This window comes from Rhea americana, unplaced genomic scaffold (genome assembly GCF_003343005.1).
Source record: "Rhea americana isolate MKP2758 unplaced genomic scaffold, rheAme1 scaffold_2, whole genome shotgun sequence".
In the NCBI taxonomy this organism is placed as follows: domain Eukaryota; kingdom Metazoa; phylum Chordata; class Aves; order Rheiformes; family Rheidae; genus Rhea; species Rhea americana.
In genome coordinates this window covers 11832568-11853447 of record NW_028186149.1, presented here as the reverse complement: position 1 = coordinate 11853447, position 20880 = coordinate 11832568, and the positions used below count along the sequence as shown (strand labels likewise).

At 36.4% G+C, this 20880-nt stretch overlaps 1 protein-coding gene across 1 annotated transcript in view; it reads right to left on the bottom strand.

Annotated features, from left to right (window-relative positions):
* Positions 1 to 20665, bottom strand: part of PRKACB (protein kinase cAMP-activated catalytic subunit beta) — a 44372-nt gene extending 23707 nt beyond the window's left edge. Inside the window, exons 1-3 of the mRNA XM_085303489.1 lie at positions 20456 to 20665; positions 3609 to 3670; positions 2585 to 2713 (exon numbers count right to left, since the gene is read on the bottom strand). Of these exons, the coding sequence (XP_085159615.1) occupies positions 2585 to 2713; positions 3609 to 3670; positions 20456 to 20642 (378 nt within the window). The 5' untranslated portion in view covers positions 20643 to 20665. The remainder of the gene's footprint in view (positions 1 to 2584; positions 2714 to 3608; positions 3671 to 20455) is intronic.
* Positions 20666 to 20880: the final 215 nt, after the last annotated feature.

Here is a 20880-nt window from a genome sequence, read left to right as displayed (position 1 = left end):
AGTGCTTGCAATGCATTATTTAAACAAACACTTCAGACATCTGCTCAGCATGAAAACGCATCTCATTTTCTAATAGAAGACTGTGAGTTTTGTTTTCACCAGATATTATAGCTATAGCGTTCCAATTTATTTTAGACTGAGCAATGAGTTTAATTAACATCATAAAACATATAGCCCATATTTTAAATCTGACTATTTTTATGGCAGTTTTCTGAAGAATAACACCATCTCCTAAATTGTTCCACTGAAAGACTCAGCCACCCCTGAAAAACAGTTCAAAGAAAAAAKGTTTAAAAATGAAATTTGGCAGTGAGTTCTCCCTGCAGCAGTGGGACGTTCATCACTCCTTGCTTTTGACCCAGCTTCTGTCAGGATTCGATCAGCCACACCACGAAAAGTGCAGGCGACACGGCCTAAACGGCCTGGACTGTCAGTCTTGCAGCTGTAGTATGCTGGCACTCCTTTTAAAGCTAATTTGGTATTTTCTGCCTTTTAAAATAGGAGTTAGAAAATATTGCCACAGGAGAAAGCTAAAGTTGCAAAAAATAAGATTTGCAAAGTCAAAAAATGCCAGAATAGATGTTGAATAGACAAATTTATTTTGGCTTTTTGTCTTACGCTTTTAAAGGAGTCTGTAATCACACAGCACGTTATTCCAGGTCCAGGACACCAGACCACTCCTTGTACAGAAGGACAGCAAGTGAGACAAAGCTGCTGAAGAATCACGTTTAAGGAATACTGGAACGGCCACTCAGGGAAACTGCTTTGATTAAGCTGCTGCCTACGGCTCCGTTATATAACGTTACTCAGGAAGGTCAAAATGCATGAGTGCAAGAGTTCAAATCAATGCAGTGCTGTTAATTTCATTTTAACCTTTTCTGATTTTTAAAGCCCACTTTGCCAGATCAGTATTTTCGTAATATGATTTTTAACTTAACTTGTTAYGTAAAACAACACTACAACAACACTGAACATTAGATAYGCCCACAGTCAAAGAACAAATACTTTTAATATTAATTTTGCATTGAGATTATAGCAATGAAATAATAGCAATGGCTGTTTAAAATGTGCACAATATATTTATTCAGATAAGTGCCCTATAAAGTAAGAAAAGTTATGTTGAGGACCTAAGAAACTGAGTTAATAACGCACTTCAGAAAAACTTGTCAAAACTATTAAAAACTAAATAAATTTCTTAACTGTGTACTTATTCCAAAATTCTATTCTATTTAAAATTTAAACTTCTAATGACACTGCTTACTTAACTAAAAGAGTAATACACTTTCAGGAAAAAAAATGGAGTGGAGTAACAATACAGATTCAGACTGCAGCATTTCAGTCTTCAACATAGCTAGTATCTACCGTGTGATAGCTGTTTGCTCTGAGGCCTCCCAAGATATGTGCATTGCTGTGGTGACATGATTCTGTGATTCTTTTCTCTTTCTAAACAGCCATTAATGCACATTGAGGGAAAGAGAAGAACAATTCTAAAAAGAAATTGAGGATCTTTTGCTATCTAAGCAATCACTATAGATGCAACAGGAATATTAAGTACTTGTGCATACAAAAAATTAATACCCTATTGGATAGAGAATGGAAAAGCAATGATTCAAGCAACCAGTATTTGTTAAATTACAGTTCAYAAATGAAAATTTTTAGAACTCCAGATTCAAATAGTCTTCCAAAATTCTTGAGTCATGTGCTAACAGTGTAAAAAAAAAACCAAAAGACAAAAAACCAACACTTTCTGCTAAAGAATATGCAGGCCAGCTTACAAAACCTAAACAAAGAATTTAACTGGTATTTTATTAATGCCTAGGACACTACTCACCATAGCCTCTTACCTGTCATTAATGCTACTAGCTGTGGTAAAAATTGTACACAACTCAACTTACTGAATATGCTGGCTAAAAAAGAAAGTCAACTGTTTAAAATAAGACTATCATCCAAGTGCAATAAACAAAAATACAATAAACGTAACACACAATTTAGCCACAGTTACCAGACTTTTGTCTGCATCAAACTTATAAATATGTAGTTAATAAGTTAATTTTCAACTTGAGCGGTTTACCTGCTTTTTAAGATTAAAAGATAATGCTTTCTCTATTTTATTTGCTTTGGTCTTATGTTCCTATATGTATCCATTCTACTGTGCTGCAAGTGCAGCAAAGTAACAATGGCAGGAAAATTCATCCTAGCTCATTCAACAAATTCTAATAGTGCTTTCTTGTGGCCTCAATAATCCAAAATAGCAGTAAACACAWATACATGGACCCACAAAGCCTTTTTCCTAAGTTCATCAGCTCCCACAGAAGCAGTCAGTTCATTTGTTGAATAAAAACAAAGAAAATGAATTAAAATTCCCAGCAGCGAGGAAAAAAAATACGACACATTACAAAATCAAAGAAACTCAAAGGCCAAACAAAAAGCACCACAAAAGCAGGAAAGGTTCACTGTGGCAGCACAGAAAAAAAGAACGATAYAACATTTTTTGTCAGATCAGATGCACATTTGCAAACTCTACACATTCTGCTTCTAAAACTACCACTTGCACCAAAAAAAAAACGCTATAAATTACACCAACCTTCTGTTTGTCCAGTATCTTCATAGCATAATACTGTTCTGTGGATTTATGTTTCACCAACATAACTCTCCCGAATGATCCTGTTCCAAGAGTTTTTTGCCTCTCAAAATCATCTAGGCCAGCAGTGTTCTATATGTAGAAGGATATAATGATATTATTTATAAACTAGTACCCCAAAGACAATTTTAACTACATGCAATGTTATCATTTATGAAAAAGGGTTGGGTAAAATTGCATTTATCACAGATGAGAACCTAGAGCCAACTGCAATGTTAATGTAATTTCATGCCTATAAAATTTTAGTAAGAGATTTGATACTATACTGATTAAAACAGAAAAGGTAATTCTGCAATACTGTAATTCATCAACAAAGATGATACATGCTTCATAAGAATTTAGCTGTAAATAGCTCAAGAATTTAACATACAGATAAATAATCACAAATAAGCATTTCAGAGCCTGCAACATCCTTAAACCAAGTTCTAGAGACAAATACATACAAGTTGTTTACACATCACATCATTAAGTAAATTTTCCCAACTACTCATTACTATAGCATTTCAAGCACTGATTTAAAAAAAAGTTCAGATTTTTAAATATTTCCCTCTCACAAGTTCCTTAACCTGTCCTCACASYCCGTGTGGTAGACTCCTCCTTAATACTATCAGGCAATTATTAGCAAGGTAAATTACAGATTTGCCAAAACTTAGTATTATAGACTCAGCTGAAACATATCAATAAATTTTGAGCCTTGTCAGGCTGACTGTAAACATCGTTCTGGGTACAGGCAAGTTGTTGTTCAGTATGACTATTTCACCAGCTCCTGGTTCAAATCAAGATAAGAAATATGAATCTTTGCTGATCATAACTTCGGTGACAACACAGACATTCAAAATGGAAACTCTCTTGAAAATTGAATGAAACTTAACTTAGCTTTCTGTCTTGTTCATCACAGACTGATAATATATTATTTAAAAAAAAAATTGCAACAGAGGAAATTACTGAATGCTTAAATGTTTTATACCTGAGGGGGACTCTCCCATTTTCTTAAAAAATCTTCTTTGGCTTTGGCTAGGAACTCTTTCACTGAAAATACACAAAAAATTACATTCTTATTAATGTACTTCATGGATATGATGGAGTTGCTTCTTTAACAAATTATACAAACTTCATCAACTTCATTCTTCATGAAGGTGAGCATCAATGTCTCTAAAACGTCTACAATGTCTCAAGGTAATGTCTAAGCTTTTTGGACTAACTATGTCACTCTACACAAATTAAACTACTTCAACTCTAATAACTCACAAAACTGTACATGCAAGCAGGCTTTAAGGTGATATAACTTTCTTAAAAGGATAAATGACATTTATAAATCACCATGGCACAAAGAGAGACTTTTTTTTTTTCATTAGGAGTTACTTTTTCTTATAACAGATTGATCATTATGTTGTTCTCATTGCTTTTTCCAACCATCACCTTTATTTAAAGGCTGTTTGCAAGCTCAGGTACCATACGCACAGCATTACTGCAAGCAAAGACAAAACAAAGGGCTACAACAACACTGAACATTAGATATGCCCACAGTCAAAGAACAAATACTTTTAATATTAATTTTGCATTGAGATTATAGCAATGAAATAATAGCAATGGCTGTTTAAAATGTGCACAATATATTTTATTCAGATAATCTTTCAATAGTTCTATTTTTTTTTGAATACCGATTATCAAGCAGGTCAGTGTAGATTACTTAATGCACAGTCATAAACGAAAGGGTTTCAGGCATTGCTGTGATTTTGAAAGAGTCACAAAATTGAGAATAAAACATCATACCAGTTGTGCATTCTCTGAATCATTTCACATAATATAACATTAATAATGTTGGATTTTCTGGACTATATTTCACCATAAGCAATTTCTAAAAATATTCAGAAACATGCTAAGATTATTCCAGGCAAAGTCTAGAAATAAATGTTTTAGTAACTGCGTTTTAGCTTCTGATGCTCACGAAATTTAGCTTTATGACTGGTTGTAAACAATTATCTGATGAATTGGAGTATTTTAGTGCTTCTCTTCTCAGAGAAGACTTCTGTCTACAGAGAAGACTTCTGAAAAATTCCTGGGTCACTGCCTTAGTAGTGGTACAGCTTCAGTAGCGCTGAAAACAACAGAAGCCCAGGAGCAGGCTCCAGTCATGAATTTTTTTGCTTTGCTTTTCTGACTGTGCTAGGGGACGAGGTACTCAACTGTAGCAAAATACTCAAGGGAGTTTTATGGCTCCGACTGTCATGGGCTCTGATGGAGAAGTATCAGTACAAGGGCAATTTCAGAAAAACTGTCAGAAGTTATGGTAGAATTGTTTAAAATATATTTATTTATGTTTAAAATATAATACCCAGTCAGCAATTTTAGTTATAGAGAAAGAAGCAATATCAGAGATGAGGAACATATTTATTACCTCTAACTTAGGGATACATGGACTAAGAAAACACAGTTTACATCAAAGGAATTATTTTAAATTGATATGAAAATGCACCGAGAGTTATCAGGATTGATATGAAAATGCACTGAGAGTTATCAGGATTTAGGCAATAATCAGTATAAAGTTTGATACATTTATCCCAAGTGGGAAAAATATTTATATTGTTTTTAAATTGCAGAGGTTACTCATTTAATGACTTTTAGTGATTCCCATTTTAGAAAAGAGTAGGATTTCCTATGGCATGAAATAATTTCCTACTACAAAAAGAGAACCTAAGAGTGGCCAAAGTAATGACTGATGGTCCCTCTTCCACTAGGAGAAGAGAGATCATGACTTTGCTATGGCTTTTTAAAAATTAGTTTCTGTCAAAGTAACATGAACATTATCTAAATGACATGATAAAAATTAAGATGATCATTAAGACTCACAAAAAGCTGAGCCTTCAAACTTAAGCAGCTGTAGCTTAGATAAGAGCATTAACTTTGCTTTAACACTGTAGAGCACAACAAAAACATGAAATAATTTTGTTTCATTTTTTCCCCTGAGTATACAAAGAATAATCATGTTATTCCAGTACATTTTCAGTCTTAAATATCCCTCATGCAACTTCCATTGTTCAAATGAAAAAAATATTTTAAATTTCCACATCTTTTACACTGAAATCTAATTGCAAATATACTACACCATTTACATGTAATCATCTCCGTCTCTGTTCTGATTAGGGGATAAAGAATGCTGTTTATGAAAAAAAATGGAATCCAGCTGGAAATACTCAAATTGTTGAAGTAAGAGAAAAAAAACTTTTATAACATCAAGAAGAACACAGATCTTCTACCTTGCTCTACTTTTGTCCATTTTCTTCCAAAGCAGCACTGAACATGTATTTTCAAAATAAATCTACCTCAAGGCATATTTTTTTTATTGCTAAAATCTCCATCTTAAAAAACACTTCACATTCTGTGATGTATGTTAGAGTAATTACATTCTCTCCTCAATGAAAAAGGGCTCAAAGTTTTAAAGAAACCTGTAACCTGTAAGCGTCCTGGAAGCCTAGCTCTCATTTTCAGAAGTCCCCTTGGCTCCTAAAGCCTGGTACCAGCCAATTTAGGCAACTGTGCACTGAAGTCCCATTCTGAAAATGGGACTTCGAATCTGAAAAAGGACAGATGCTTTTGAAAATTACATCCGAATCTCCAAACATCCGCTCTTGCTACAAGATAACATTTTATACCTACTTTTTGGGTATAGATAAAAAATTTATGCTAACTGGTTGGTAGTGGTTGCTAGCATCACTGTGATGACCCAAAGAAGCATTAAATGATGACTTAAAAGTTTTCCCCAAGTGCACATTTTTTAGCCACTATGTTAAGATGTGACTTCTGTTGGCTCTTCTGGTCTTTAAACTGTTGCTAGTATCTGTGACTTTGGGCTCTAATGAAAGAATGAGCATACCAAAGGTCTCTATAGGTTCCCCAAAGGTTTGCAGGAACATTCACCCACACAGATGAGATGATGAAGAGAAGAAAAGAAAGAGAAAAAAAAGTTTTATGCATTTCCACAACAAACACATAGAAAACACAAATATATTCCCCCCTCTTTCCCCTCCCCACTCAGAAGCCAACTCCAGAGTAAAGCAGACCTTTCCCACACAGACAGAATGACTCATGCTAAATAATCACAGAACAGTTGAGCAGAAAGTACCAAATGAAAAGAGAAAAAAAAGAAGCAGCTAAATTCAGTATGAAAAAGGATGATGTATCACAGAAATAAACACAGTTTACAAAACCTCAAGAGAGATTAAGCTGTCCTCTTTAATAATGCGTCTATTCCAAGCAACAAATATCTGTGGAATTGCTGTTAACAAAACTATAGCTATCTTCATCGCACCATGCTGGATCACAATAAAACCTGTAACCAGGTGATTTTCCAACAGCTTATCACTTTGTTCCAAAGACAGCATGTGACAGATTGCATAGCATGTGGTAGCTAGCTCAGAAATGGTAAGCAATCTTCAAAATAATTCACAATCAAATTCTAGACCCGTTACGCAACAGAGCAAAGTCCCTTGGGAAAGACTAACCCTCCCCAGCGAAGTTACTGTATGCAAGCTGGAATACATTCTTGAAAACTTTATGTTTGTCGTAAACGAATGATTTAATTTAGTGAGACTTTAAAAAAAGAACCCAGGAAACAGATCTTGGTATACAGATTCCCATAAGCACTGAAGAACGAAGAATCACTCGTATGGCTGAGCAGCATGAAGATGATGATGATGCGAGGAGTGCATGCGGAGATCAGCAAACAGATGCTCTCCAGCCTGGTTTCCACGATACAGTAGAGTTGGAGTGAAGAAGGTTGAAACTAAAGGAGGAAAAGTTGTTGCCCAAGAAAGCAAGCTGTTGACAGCAGAGGGCAGAGCAGCAATAGCACCCCTGGCACAAGGAGGGCCACTGGAGGGGTCAGCAAGCACCCAGCTGCCACAGCTGAGGCCGCATGAAGGTGCCAGGACTGGCAACGCACAAACACACACCACTGACCTCTCTTCTCATGGCCAGCAAGAAGAATCACCAGCAGCAGAAGCAAGTTTATGAAATGCAAACACCCAAAGCACGTAGTAGGAAATCTGGGGAGATTCAGGAAAAGGTCTTAAGAAAACAGGTTGGGAGTTAAAAGTGAAAGTCTTAAAATAACTTTTTTTTTTTTTTTTTTTTTTTTTAATACCACTGCCTGTTTCAGGTAAAAGTTTAGTAAAAAGAAATCTACAGGTGCACATGCAGCTGGGCAAGGAGTATGTGAGATGCTCCCTTGGGTATCACGGACGATGCGAGACTTGGCCTAAGGAGAGCTGCACTCAAAGGGGAAAATGGTGATAAGCAGGAAAGCATACCAACAGAGATTTTAAGGGCAGTAAAGAGCAGGACAGAAATATGTAAAATATGTAATAAAATCTTGCCACTTGAATTACTCAGCCCACCCACTAAGAGTCAGGACAGTCCTGGAAACACCCACTGCAACTCCATTACACAGAATTTGTTACCTATCTTGACCGTTACTGGCCAAAAGCTCCTGTTCAGACAAACCTGATTTTGCACGCAACTAAACCCATGTGGTCACAGTGTAATGAAAATGAGCTCAAAAGAGCACCCTGGGAGGGAAAGGGTGAACCCTCCCCCTGCCAAAAAAACCCTGGAACTCAAGGCTAGCACTTCCAGGTTGGAGGGATCACTGCTCCTCGCTTCCTCTCTRACAGGTGGAAGCCCACAGCTTAAACCTCAACTCCAGATCCTGCGGTTCCTCAGTAAAGCTAGCATACAAAGAGGTATTAAAAAAAAAAAAATACATCCTTGTTGATTACACCTGTTGCTCTGCTCTGAAAAGAGATGTGTGGCAAACAGAGCTTTGTTATTAATATAACCATACAATAGTTTTGTTTTATTGTTATATGGGTTAGCATTTACACGAAAAGTTAGCAAGATTATAAAAACAAGTTAACAAAAATAGCGTACGTGATTATTACAGAGAGTACTCCAGCCTAACACACTTTCAGAGCGAGTGAATCCCAGCATAGCTGCAGGGTTCAGGCCTTGCTGCAGTGGAGGCACACTTAACATGGGAAAGGTCTTGCAGAGGGAGCAGCCCTGCACAGGTAACATGAATTACTTTGCTTTTCTCCCACCTCACATGCGCACTGTATTTGTTATTCCCAAGCACATCTCCCACAAGAGCCAGAAATCCAGTTTTTTTGCGCGTGTGTGTGTGTATTTTTTGGAGTGGGGGGGAAGTATTTGGACAGCACTCATGGCAAAAAAGCAAGAACTAAACTGATTAAGACTAAACACTGGGCACCACTACAAACCCCCATCTGCCTTGCTAAATGCCAGTCTCTGCTTGGTATTTAAAATGCCCTTTATCAAAATACAGTTCAGTTTCAGTTCCAAAACTGTAATATAATCACTTGAAATCTGGAATTAAACRGACTATTTAATTAAATCTCCAAATTTAATTTAATGGAAAAAAAGGAGGATGTACAAAGAGATTCTGGTAAATATATTTGTGTATTTCATTTTTATAAAAACATGTACTATTTACAGCCTTAAGGTGTATTTAGCTGTCTCAGTGAATACTGCAGTTACTCCACCRTGTGTCAGAAGCGAGGGAGAACGTGGCTCTAAGCTCCAAGGCTCATTCTTATATTGTTCACCTGTTCTCTTAAATGTATTTAAGTTTCTCTTTTGCACATTTCTTATCTTGTGACTTACACTGACATTTCTCAATCCGGTTCAGCATTTAAAAATGAAGAGGGCTGAGAATGAAACATTACTGTATACTCAAGGAAGTARCTTGAGTTCCAGTTAACATTGTTAGCTAGAAAACATTTTTAAACTGAAACAAAAATAGTATCATTGCAGCAGACCATCGAAAAGAGCGAACTGCTGCGTTTCCCACAAAACAAACAGGGAGACAGGGGAGGCTAATGCAGTCTGAAGCCTGGTTCCCGCCCAGGTGACGCTTTTTTAACACGGCAGTGAAACRCACTGGCTCTGCGGTGAAAAACTGACCTCTGATAATTTTATCTTGTTCCTGTTCTAACAGCAGGAGAGTCAGATAGGCAAAATCGATAGACTCTGCCGCAATCTAGAATCTGATCTATTATTATTATATTTTTTTTCACTTTAACAGCGAGGTTTTGATCTTGTATTTCTGTTTAAATGTTAATGACTACAAAAACTGATGATGTAGTAGTAGAGCAAACTCCTAACCAGCTGCAGTGGGTAAGAATCTTCCTTGAGCTTTAAAAATAAAACAAAAAAGCAAAAAACAAAAAACCTAGGAATTAACTTYCAATGTGCGATGATAATGGATGAGAAGACTTCTATTTTAGAACTCAAGATCTAGAAGGTAGGTAAAATTTTATTTTAATCTTGTCCACAATTTTGAACTTTTGAGCTAGACAGTATTTTGTCCATCCTACAAGGGCRTATTTGCAGCAGTTAAGAACTCTCTGTGGAGAATTCTTTTTTATTATTATTTTTATTTTTCAGCATTACAGGCTATTACTTCTAAGGTGCAAATTAAGAAAAGCTGAAGTATTTCTTAACATGCATCTGTTTACTGTGYGTGTTTAAAGTGTGAATCCCTGAAAACTCACTAAAATATATTCAATGTAGTACATTAATAATTACTCAGTCATAAACACAATCAAGTCTTCCTAGCTCTGCTCAATGGTACCTGCTCATACTCACATACTTGCATATATGCTTCAACCATTATCCACCATTAAGAATTCAAATTAAAAATAGATGATTATAAAAAGAATATACAGGTGAGATTTAAAAAAAACCCCCAAACTTCTCATTTTAAAAAAGAATCTAGAATCAAGCCTCATCAARATTTACAGATGAATATACTTCATAAAAAGAGAAAAGTGACCCCTTCCCCCCAAGAAACACACAGATRAATGCTACATTTTTCTGTTATATAAAGACTCTCTTCTTCTCTGCTAAAAAAAGAAAAAGGTATGAACCGATTGAGGTTTATTATTCAAATCCTAATTTACTGATAATATACAAGACTTTCTTATTGCAGACAAAGCGAATAGCTGCACGTGTTCACACGGTCCTTCACGGTGGCATGTCTCTCTTTCCTGCCTAAACCTCCCTTCCAAATGAGGGGATCATTAGCACTCTCTCTCTCTGTGGTTACCGTAGATATTTTTTCTTCCAGTTCTCTAGTAACACAGCTGGCATCCAGTTAGTTCTGGRATATGTTAACTAAGCTTTGCCTTAAGGAAAGGGGTCTCTGCAGTACCTTTCTCCTGTCCTTGAAGTGTGCTTTGAAGGGAATTACTCCAGACYGCTAGACACTACGCATTCATAAATCTGCTTCCTTTCTTGCAACAGTCAACATGCTTTGAGGCTTAAAAGTCCACGAAGTAGCAATTTGATTTGTTAGGCTGCAGTTCCATGTTCAATATGGGCTAGTACAAATAACTGCTCCCCAAAAAAGCAATCCTGTCCTTCCACAGTCGTCTGTTCCTGTCTCTGTATCGTGACCTTCCTTGAAAGAGCAAAAGCGCCTTTGTGGCTGATTGCCAAAGCAGGTCAGGGAATTGAGCCAGATTAAAACCTAATGCAGAGAAGCAAGAAAGGAAAAAGAAAACTAGTCTTAATCCAAACCAATTCCCAGTTCATCACATGAATGCTGCTGCTGGGGTGAGGGAGAGGACAACGTGAGGTGGAAACAGGCAAACRCACGGGGCCAGGCAGAACTGCTCCTTTTCTGAAGCAGTGCCAGCTTAGCCTTGTGTAACACGGCCATGAAAGTACTGCACTGGGCTACTGAAAATACTCCTATACAATAATTCTTATTTTAAGTTATTATTCTTCAATTCAGAACAGTTCATTCTATCAGCTTAAAATTAATACAGTAAGTTTAATACAATTACTTACAAATGTAATACTTAATGCTCCCTATATAGAAAGTTGCATCATACATAAAAGGTTATGTGAAGAAATGTTAACATATAGAATTCTCAATTATCATATGTTGATGGGTTTTGTGGGTAATTAAGAATTAAGCTTCATCTGTGCAGTAACAGCCTCCACAGCTCTAGCTGAATTTCACGCAGCAAGTAATCTAAAACGTCTCAACTGCCACAGATTCTCATGTTGAAGACTTCCTGTGTGAAATATAACAAGTATTAGTTTTCACAATTCTCCCACAGTTTTAAATTTTCTTTTGTAATTTTAAACACCTCTGTTTCTGCAGTGCATGTATTTCCATGGCAACCATGTGAAAAAAGGAATAAATTTTAAGAATGAGTTCCAAGAACAAAATTTTCTAGGGCATTACTATAAGATTCCTTGTAACTATAGCTACACTCCTGCGTGAAGGCTGTTAGCAAATTCTATCAGCTAAATATAAGAACAAATCAGATTATTTTTTTCTCTTACAGTCAATAGCACATAGCAAAAGCAAAACGTTCACCGAACCTTCTACAAGGTTTCCTCTAGCGAGGCCATCCATCCCTCTGCGCTATGAGACACTGGTTAACAAGCCAGCAGTAACTTTCTTCTCTGTATTACTGCCCCCACCTTGCCTCTTAAAAATTCAGTGACAAAACAGGATAGCATATTACTGGCCTACTATCACTGAGGGTATGTTTTAGGGTTAGATTATTAGAAACTGGAAGCAAGAATCTGCAGGGCATTGATCTGCATATTCACCAACAGATTTCCTGCAAGCATGCAATGGCTCTCACAGTACTACATAGACTCATGCATAAATACTCTTTTCTTGAGAAGCAACCCAAGTTTTATTAAACTGTTTTCCTTCCTATACTCCACACTAAGCACCTTCAGGGATTGCTGACCACATGGATGCAATTTAAGGAAGACTAGAAATGAGCAACTCGTGTTGCTTTTTTTTTTTCATGCATTTCCTACAAGGAGTCTGAATAATATTAGATAAGTCCCTGTATATATCCTTCTTGGATTTTATTTACAGTAAACAACGTGTAAAAACAATCTTGCTTTAACTGCATCCATTTCTAAGACGGCTTCCTACAGAACTCCTTGGCCTGCGCCCCGACGTTATCACAACTGCACAATTCCCACATGCTTGCGCTGGAACCAGTAAGCTGCCTCCTCACAGCTGGCCGCCTAGGGCAGCGACACAGCCTCTCATCTCATTTTAAGAGTCGAATCTGACACGTCACAACACAAATATCTCACACAGAGCACATYATCAATATTTACAGGAATGGGTTGCCTACAGTAACTAGCCAAGTTGTAGAAGTTCATTTATAACCTTAAATAGCAGAGAGACTGACTTCCTGAAGGAGGAAGTCTGATGTAAATAAGTGTTTCACAATTCAATACATCAAGTGAACAACAAGCTTTGGTTTGCCACAGGACTAGGGCAAGCAAAAAATAGGTAAGAATATTTACTATCCATTTTGATAACAAATGGCCCTTTAGAGAAAGGCAGGTTAAAGCCGGTGCTTATTTTGGTAACAGGTGGACACAGAACTTGCACAGAATTGAGTTATAAACCCTGAAAAGAAATTAAAAAACAAAAACCAAACAAAAACAAAAAAGCAAGCACAAGTTCTTAATGAGCTATTGCATCTGTTAGAGATGAGGATAGAGAAGAACTCCAAAAACAGGATTCAGGTTACAAAATTGCCCTGAAGAACATCAGTAATTAAAGATGTGAAACCCATGTTGTGAACTTTGGCCTGCAATGGTAATACTAGCAGTGATTTTAACTCTTAAAGGAACTAAGCAACAAATAACTATGTAAACAATTTGGCACATTAAAAAAAAAACAAAAAAAAAACAATCTTTCTGGTAAAAGCCACTTTTGAAATGCAGCAGACTAGACTATGTCACAGTTGAACACAGGTGAACAATTACAACACACTACATAGATGCCCTTTCCATCAGAAGTAACCCAAATCTCTTTAACTTGTTCTTTGCTTATACTCCAAACTGTACACCTTCATGGCTCTTCACTATGTATGTGCATTTTAAGTGGAACATCAAAGCAGACCAACTCTTGCTGCCTTTACTTTTTTCAAATGTTACATTTCAAATGAGGAAACAGGACAAAAGATGACCCAGCTCAACACCTAAAAAATGATCTTAATCATTGTCAGAAGCTAACTGGTAATGCTATCAGGGAATTTTTCAGAGGAAAAAGCCTTTAATCCCATGAGCACTATTTAGGAAGACGTCTAGCTGAGGCATCTGGACATGCCATGCCATCCTTCCACTTTCTACAGTCCTCTCAGCAGTGGAAATAAGATGCTTCTTGAAGTCCTTCACAGCAACTGAGTGTATCACAAGGAAAATAAATACCACTCTTACTACCAGTGTTGACAAGCAATACTTCTAAAGTTCTTGTCCAACTTATCATTTACCTCAAATGCTGAAAATCATTTTTTTTCTCATGAGACATGCAATCTTGTTCCATTCTCTACATTTTCATCTTCCAGCTTCACTCAGAAAAACACTAGGTCTTCAACTTCGAGACACCTTCATATTTAAGTCCTGTCGTTCCTCTGTTACGTCTTATGCAGAACTGCAAGCTTGACTCTCCCCTCAGTTTTGCTATGATGTCTCTTTATTACTCACTTTATTACTCACAATAATTCAGCTGAGTCTATTAGCATCACTCCTTGCTTTCCTCATGCAGCTCCAGTTATCCACATGCATTTGGCAACTGCTACCTTGTACTCAGAGTGGGAACTTACAGATTACTCCACAATTTTTTTTTTTTTTGGATTTGAAAGCACTAGCCCAAATAATAATCTGATGTTACTAGGAGTTACTAGTGAATAGAAGATCTACCAGAACCAAACCATTTAAAACTGAAAGTTGTGAATGTTAGCAAGCTATGTGGCCTTCCAGTTTTATCTGTTAAAGAATATTCTGTTTAAAACAAAACAACACAACTAAAACCACATGGAAACCCCCAAAACTGAGTCTGTGAGACGCAAACAGCTTTTTATTATGTCTTTAATGAAACGCTTACACATCTGGCCTTCATGAAAAAATGCTGGCAAAACAATCATATTTCCAATTGAAAACAATGTATGACTTCTAAGGTTTCACCTGCATCTTGACAACCTTTCACAAGGACAGCACCTGACTTTGTCCCCTAAAGGGTACAATACCGCTGCTGTGAAGACAACCACAAAGAGGCATTGAAAAGCAAAAGTTCTTTTCAATTTTTAGGGTGGTAAGATAGTCTAATTCTCATTAATAGAGCAGTAGAGATTCACCTTTCCTTTGTAAAAAATACTCTTTTGATTTGTGAATTATTCTGATTGGGAATGGACACTTGGCAGAAGCTGCAGCTATTACTATTATTATTATTTATTTTAATGAAGCTGCAAGCCTGGAGGGCAAGAAAAAAAAAACTACACTCATATTGTTGAATAAAGCCCCAGGGAGAAAAAGAAAGGAGAACAACCTGCATTTTTTTTCACTTAGTTTTTGTGAGAAATTTATTTGCTTAAAATGACTCAATCATAACAGAATACAAGAAAAATAAACTATCCAGGCAGCAAAATTTGAAACTGATAYAGCCAACTCCCACCATCTAATTTCTGCAGAAGCTGCAATCTAGCTATAAAAGAACAGAGAGAAAGGCAAGGCAAAATCCAAGAGGGCGACTGGTGAGAAACAGAGAGACTTCGGGGCCCAACTCTGGCCCTCGTCACGCGCAGAGCGGCGGGAGCACGTGATGCTGAGGAAGCACAGCGAGGCTGTAGTGTCACGCTCACTTTAAAGGCAGAGGCTGCTGTGAGCAGGGGAGGTCCAGCTCCCGCCTCTCCCCTTCTGCGCGCTCCGACCGGCACCTGGGAGCCCCCGCGATGCCAGACCAACGCCAGACCGGYCCCCGACCAGCTCGCCGTGCGGCTGCCTAAGCTTTGGCATCCACGCGAGACCAAGGTGACGATACACAAAGAGGACAGCTGGACCAGCGCTTCCAAGGACTGCCTGCGTTTAGGTTTGTTTTAAGCAGTCATGACACAATAAACCTTCGTATTTGCACACAAAGTTCTGAAATCATGTCTTTTGATTGATACAATTGACCAGTTTCGATATTTGTATGTTATCGTACTTTCAATCACCAAAGAAGTGACAGCAACATACTTCATTTCAGTGAAGATGACCTCAAAACACTTCTATTAGATAAGCACATTATAAACTGATATTAGATAAAGTGGTGGGATGACTTCTCTCACTTATGTCATGCACAGAAGTGAAATGTTAGTAAAAATAGTCCTTGTAGGATAAAACAAAATCTTATATACACACCCAACATACACACACACAAAACCCCCTGCATAAATTAACTGTGTATTTTTTTCTTCATCTAAAGCAACCTCAAATCCTCTTCTGTCATTTTACAAAGCTCCAGACTACCTGCTTGAAACAAAAAGGCATCATTTCAAAACTGATATGGGCTTTTGGCAAATGATTTTCAAAGGACATCTGTTACTAAAAAAAAGTATATTGTTTATATATTTAGATATGACTTTCAAGGATATTCCAAATTAGAAAAACTATTTCATTATTCCATTAGATTCAAAGTGGACATGGTTTTTTGGAAAGCAAATACCTGCCTGATAAGTTTACTGGTTCTATTATAATACCTCATTTTAAAAGAGATTTCCCACCACCCTTCCATGAATGACCTCAATTATTCTGCTATCTCACCATTTAGAAGGAATTAAAAAAAAGCATAGAAAAAGAAATCAAATCAGATGAATAATAATAAAATAAAATAATAAAAGCCAACTCAGAATATGTAGGTAATTATTAAAATAATTCGAGAAGGCCTGTTTGATTTGTGTCAATTCACAAAAAATACCTATAATGGGTGCCAAAGGAAATTTTTAAAGTAAACTGATACAGTACAGTAATACAGTATTCAATTGTAAAATTTTTCAGTCTCAGATTTTGTGCCTTATTTAATGACTTGGAAGAGTTATTTCCAAAATAAAGCTTTAAAATACAATTTTAAATACTAAACACCCATTATGCAAAGGAAACAATGATTAATACAAAACTGTGCATCTTTCAGACTAGTAATTTTTAATAGAAATCCATACTAAGTCAATTACAAAAACAAAGAGATCAGCTATCAACAAATGCATTTGTCTACTATACAGAGAAGAGGGGGAAACTAGGTTTATTTTTTTCTGATTGAAGACGAAACAAAAAATAGTGTCAAAGGTAATAGAAAAGACTTACCATTCATGTTGAAAAGCTAATTTTCAGAAACATATTGTTTCTAATATTAATCCAAGAGTTGATGAAGTATATTCATCTCTACAAAATCAGTGCTTCTATCTTTAAATACCCTTATACACCCTAACTGGAAGCAGAGAGCACACAGAATCCAAAGAGCTTCTCTTCCTTAAGAACTCACTGTGGCACAAAAAAAAACTATGAAATACAAGATACGAGTAGTAAACCAGAATCAATATTCAGGACACGGATATCTGGCTTTGCTCGTTAACTACTTCTGTTCTGACCAACATTACCTATTCACGTCTAAAGCAACTCAAAATGGCAGGGGGAAAAAAGCATGCAAACACCAGGAGGTTTTAAGATGTTCTCAATTATATCAAGCACTGGTTGTTTCCATGGCAACCCTAGACCAGAATTATCTGTTGACTTGTACCCAACTAGTAGTTATTCTAAAGCTTTAATGAATTCACACAACGTATTCTGTATATTATTTGATATTTCAGATATATTTTTCTCCATACATACATATATCTAGTAATTATTCAGCTAAATCTCCACAAGACATTCCACAATATTTGAAAGTATATTTAGTATTATGTTCAATCACTCAGAGACCAAATAACATTCCTCTGMCTATTCATCATCCATCCATTTGCAATTCAGAGACTACGAGTACTTAAATAAATGCAATAGTGGTCTCCCGATCATTTTGGTTATCCAAGTTGTTAGCATGTTTTTGCATTTTCCAGAGACTTGGAAAACATAAGCATCAGTTTAAGAATAAAGGAAAGGAAGATCCATGCTGATCTTACTGTCGCTCCATTGAAAACCAAGCAGCCTCATTCCCCTTTCCTTTTCCTCCTCAATCCTCCAAATAACAAGCAACTAATAAAATAATAATAAAAAAATCCCACCCACACAGGCTTCATATATTTGCAGCTGATCATATTCAAGACACGCAAAACTAAGAAGGAAACGTACAGTTCTGATGACTAACACCATATATCCCTTTCTTCCTTTGGCTGTGCAGCACAATTGACCTGATTACCAGTTTAAGCTGTTCAATTACATATGCACTCAGTCAACTTTTTAGAATAAATTCAAAGGCCTGGGGTATCCTGAGCCACTTCTGACCCATTAGATTGTAAAATTTTTTCAAAATAAATTCACTTGGTTTCACACATTACCAGGAATCCAATGCATGTTAGAAACGATCTGTTTTATGTATCAAAATAAGGAAGCAAAGATGTGAAATAAATTTCAAAATCAACCACTGAAAAACCCCACAGCCTTGGAACACATGACAAACTAAGCTAACCCACAACACGAGATGACAGACAACATTGAAAGCAAACCAGAAAAAGTCCACCCAACATGAAGCAKCTCCTTCCACTTCAACAAAGCTGTGGCTTCAGCAGTAACTGCTCTGGATGGGACATACATAGTCACAGACCTATTACAACATTTCATTATAGTCAAAGGTGTTAATATATTGACTTTCTTTCCAAATGAATTCCACTTCAAAATAAAATAAAAAAAAAAAGGAATCTGAGAAGTCATTTCCCAAACTTCTTTGGGGAATTAAAGAGTACTTTTGCTTCAAATAAACTTCTGCTATTTAGCCTCACATAAAACCTAACAAGAACATTTTAAAAGTTGCAATTATATAGGCAGAAGAGCTGTGATATAGTCAGATATCCTTGCAAGACAACAGCATGTTTTTAAAACACTGCTTATTCATTAAGCTTCCTATATATTTAATCTGTGGCCTGAATTCTATGACCTGATGCAAATTCCGTAACATTTAACTGTTAGGTAAGAAAATAACTATTTCTCTTTCATTTCTGCTTTCTGAAAACAAAATTTCCACGGATGCTGTGTTTTGCTAAATATGAGTCAGTAGTACACAAAAATGTTACCATCGCTATACTCCCTATCTTCTCTACCACTCCTTGAGCTCAAGTGGTAGTGAAATGAGAATCTTGAAATGTAGACTTAGTCCACGGGTACCTACATTACTTCTTTTTCTTTAAATAAATATTATCATTGAGATAACTAGGAGCAAAGTATTGTGAGCAAAGATTCAGGGTAAGTATTCAGATTTTCATCCTAAACCCAAACTCACACAATCAACCAAAATTCAGCTATCATCTCACTAACTTTTGCTCAGAAAAATATTATATGCAAACACTGTGCTTAGTAACTACTTAAAATAGCATTCATAGAACGAGCATTTTCACCATGTTTATCAACAAAAGATATGACATTCCATTTCCTCACCAAAACACGTCATACAAGGAAGCTTGCTTTAAATAGAGGGAAAAAAAATAGAGACTTGTAAACAAAGAGGTCACAATTTGTGCATGTCAGTAGGTCAACACCATCTTTTCTTTGTATTAAATAAATGAAAATGCTTCAGTGTTGCTGTTTTTTTCAGATAGCTACTTACATAAAAAGAGCTTCTAAATAAACAAGCCTATGTCTGTTTTTACTGACTCGAAAATATTTTGGAGAAGAGGAGGCTCACAATTCACGCACTTTCGTTATTTCTCTCCCCAACAAGTCTAGTCTATCCTTTTCCACCTCATTTGGGAGACCTAGATTTAATCTATTTTAGGTCAACGCATTAACATTTTGCTTCCATGTTTACTGGCATCTCCTCTGAGAACAGATTCAGTTCCCACTCATGTAATATTTTAAATTGAAAGTAGCAAGACAGATTAACATTGTCTTCCTTCATGGTAACACTGCTGTTACCATTACAGGCCTATTTCCAACAGAAATAATTATGTTATTCCAAGCCCATCAATGAATCTGAAATTATCACAAAATTATCATCAATTATCATATTGTAACATTTTAAAATGAATATTTAACCACAGAGACAATAAYTGACTTGCAAAATAATGCACCGTTTAAAAAGAAGAAAAAGATCAAATGACAATTTACTTACGTGGTGGTATTTTTGAAACCTATCACTTCTATTACCCAAAATGCAACCATGAAAGGTTTTAAGTCATACATATCGTAAATGGTTGGCAAATTAAGAAATCAAAACTAATGATAATCAGCATTTCCATCCTAAATTAATACATAATAGTTAAAATCGAACACAATTTTATGCAGTTTACCACAATATAGCACATTTTGAAGTATYACTCAAAAGAAAATGACAAACCATGAAGAGTCCTATAATTGGAAGTCTAATCCGTGCAGCAACGTCTGCTCATTTCAAAGTTTAAACACTACAACTTTTAAAGTGTTTTCTGTTTCTGCTGAATGAGCAGATTTAATTTGAAAAGAAAGGAAATAATTTATAAGGAAAAAATTATGTGGGGGTGAGGGGAAACCTTGTCTAAACAAGCCAACGGTGCTTTAACAGAAAAGAAGGGACCAGGACTAAATTCTCCTGCCAGCCACCTAGTCCTCTGAAATAGCACCACTCTCCCCCCTGCATGATGCAGTATGTTTTTCTTCAAATTAACACCTTTAGGTATTAAATTGTAAAATTGCCTCTGGAATGTATCACAGCTCAGTATTTGTATCCAAGTATAAATATACAAGATCTTCACTTGGTATGCAAACTGAAGAGAAAATATCTAGAAAACAAAAAACYCTACTTACTTGATTTGTCCCATATGACAGCAAGTTCAGAGAAATGATGGCTCTCATTTTCTAGAGCCGCTCTCTGTTCATGGGCACCACCCTTCGAATGCCTATGGAAAAGCCGATTAGCAAAACCTTCCAGTCTCTGTAGTGCCGTAGCTGTCCCTATGCACTGGTTGCACGGGATCTCCTTTGGAGCTGCCATCTATACACACCRGCTACTTGGAAAAGCAAAGAGAAGATATCCTAAAGGAGCTGAACTCAGAGACACTAGGAGCGATGCATGYGTCAGACTTCCTGTCTGCAGTGTTTTCTAACCACTACTCTCTTCTACTTCCTGTTAAGAAAAGCTCTATAATATACTGTTTTATACTGTCAAAAGTCTCTCCATGTCAACTGAAGATAGTTATTTACAAAGCTGCAAAATTTGCTTTAGTGCATGC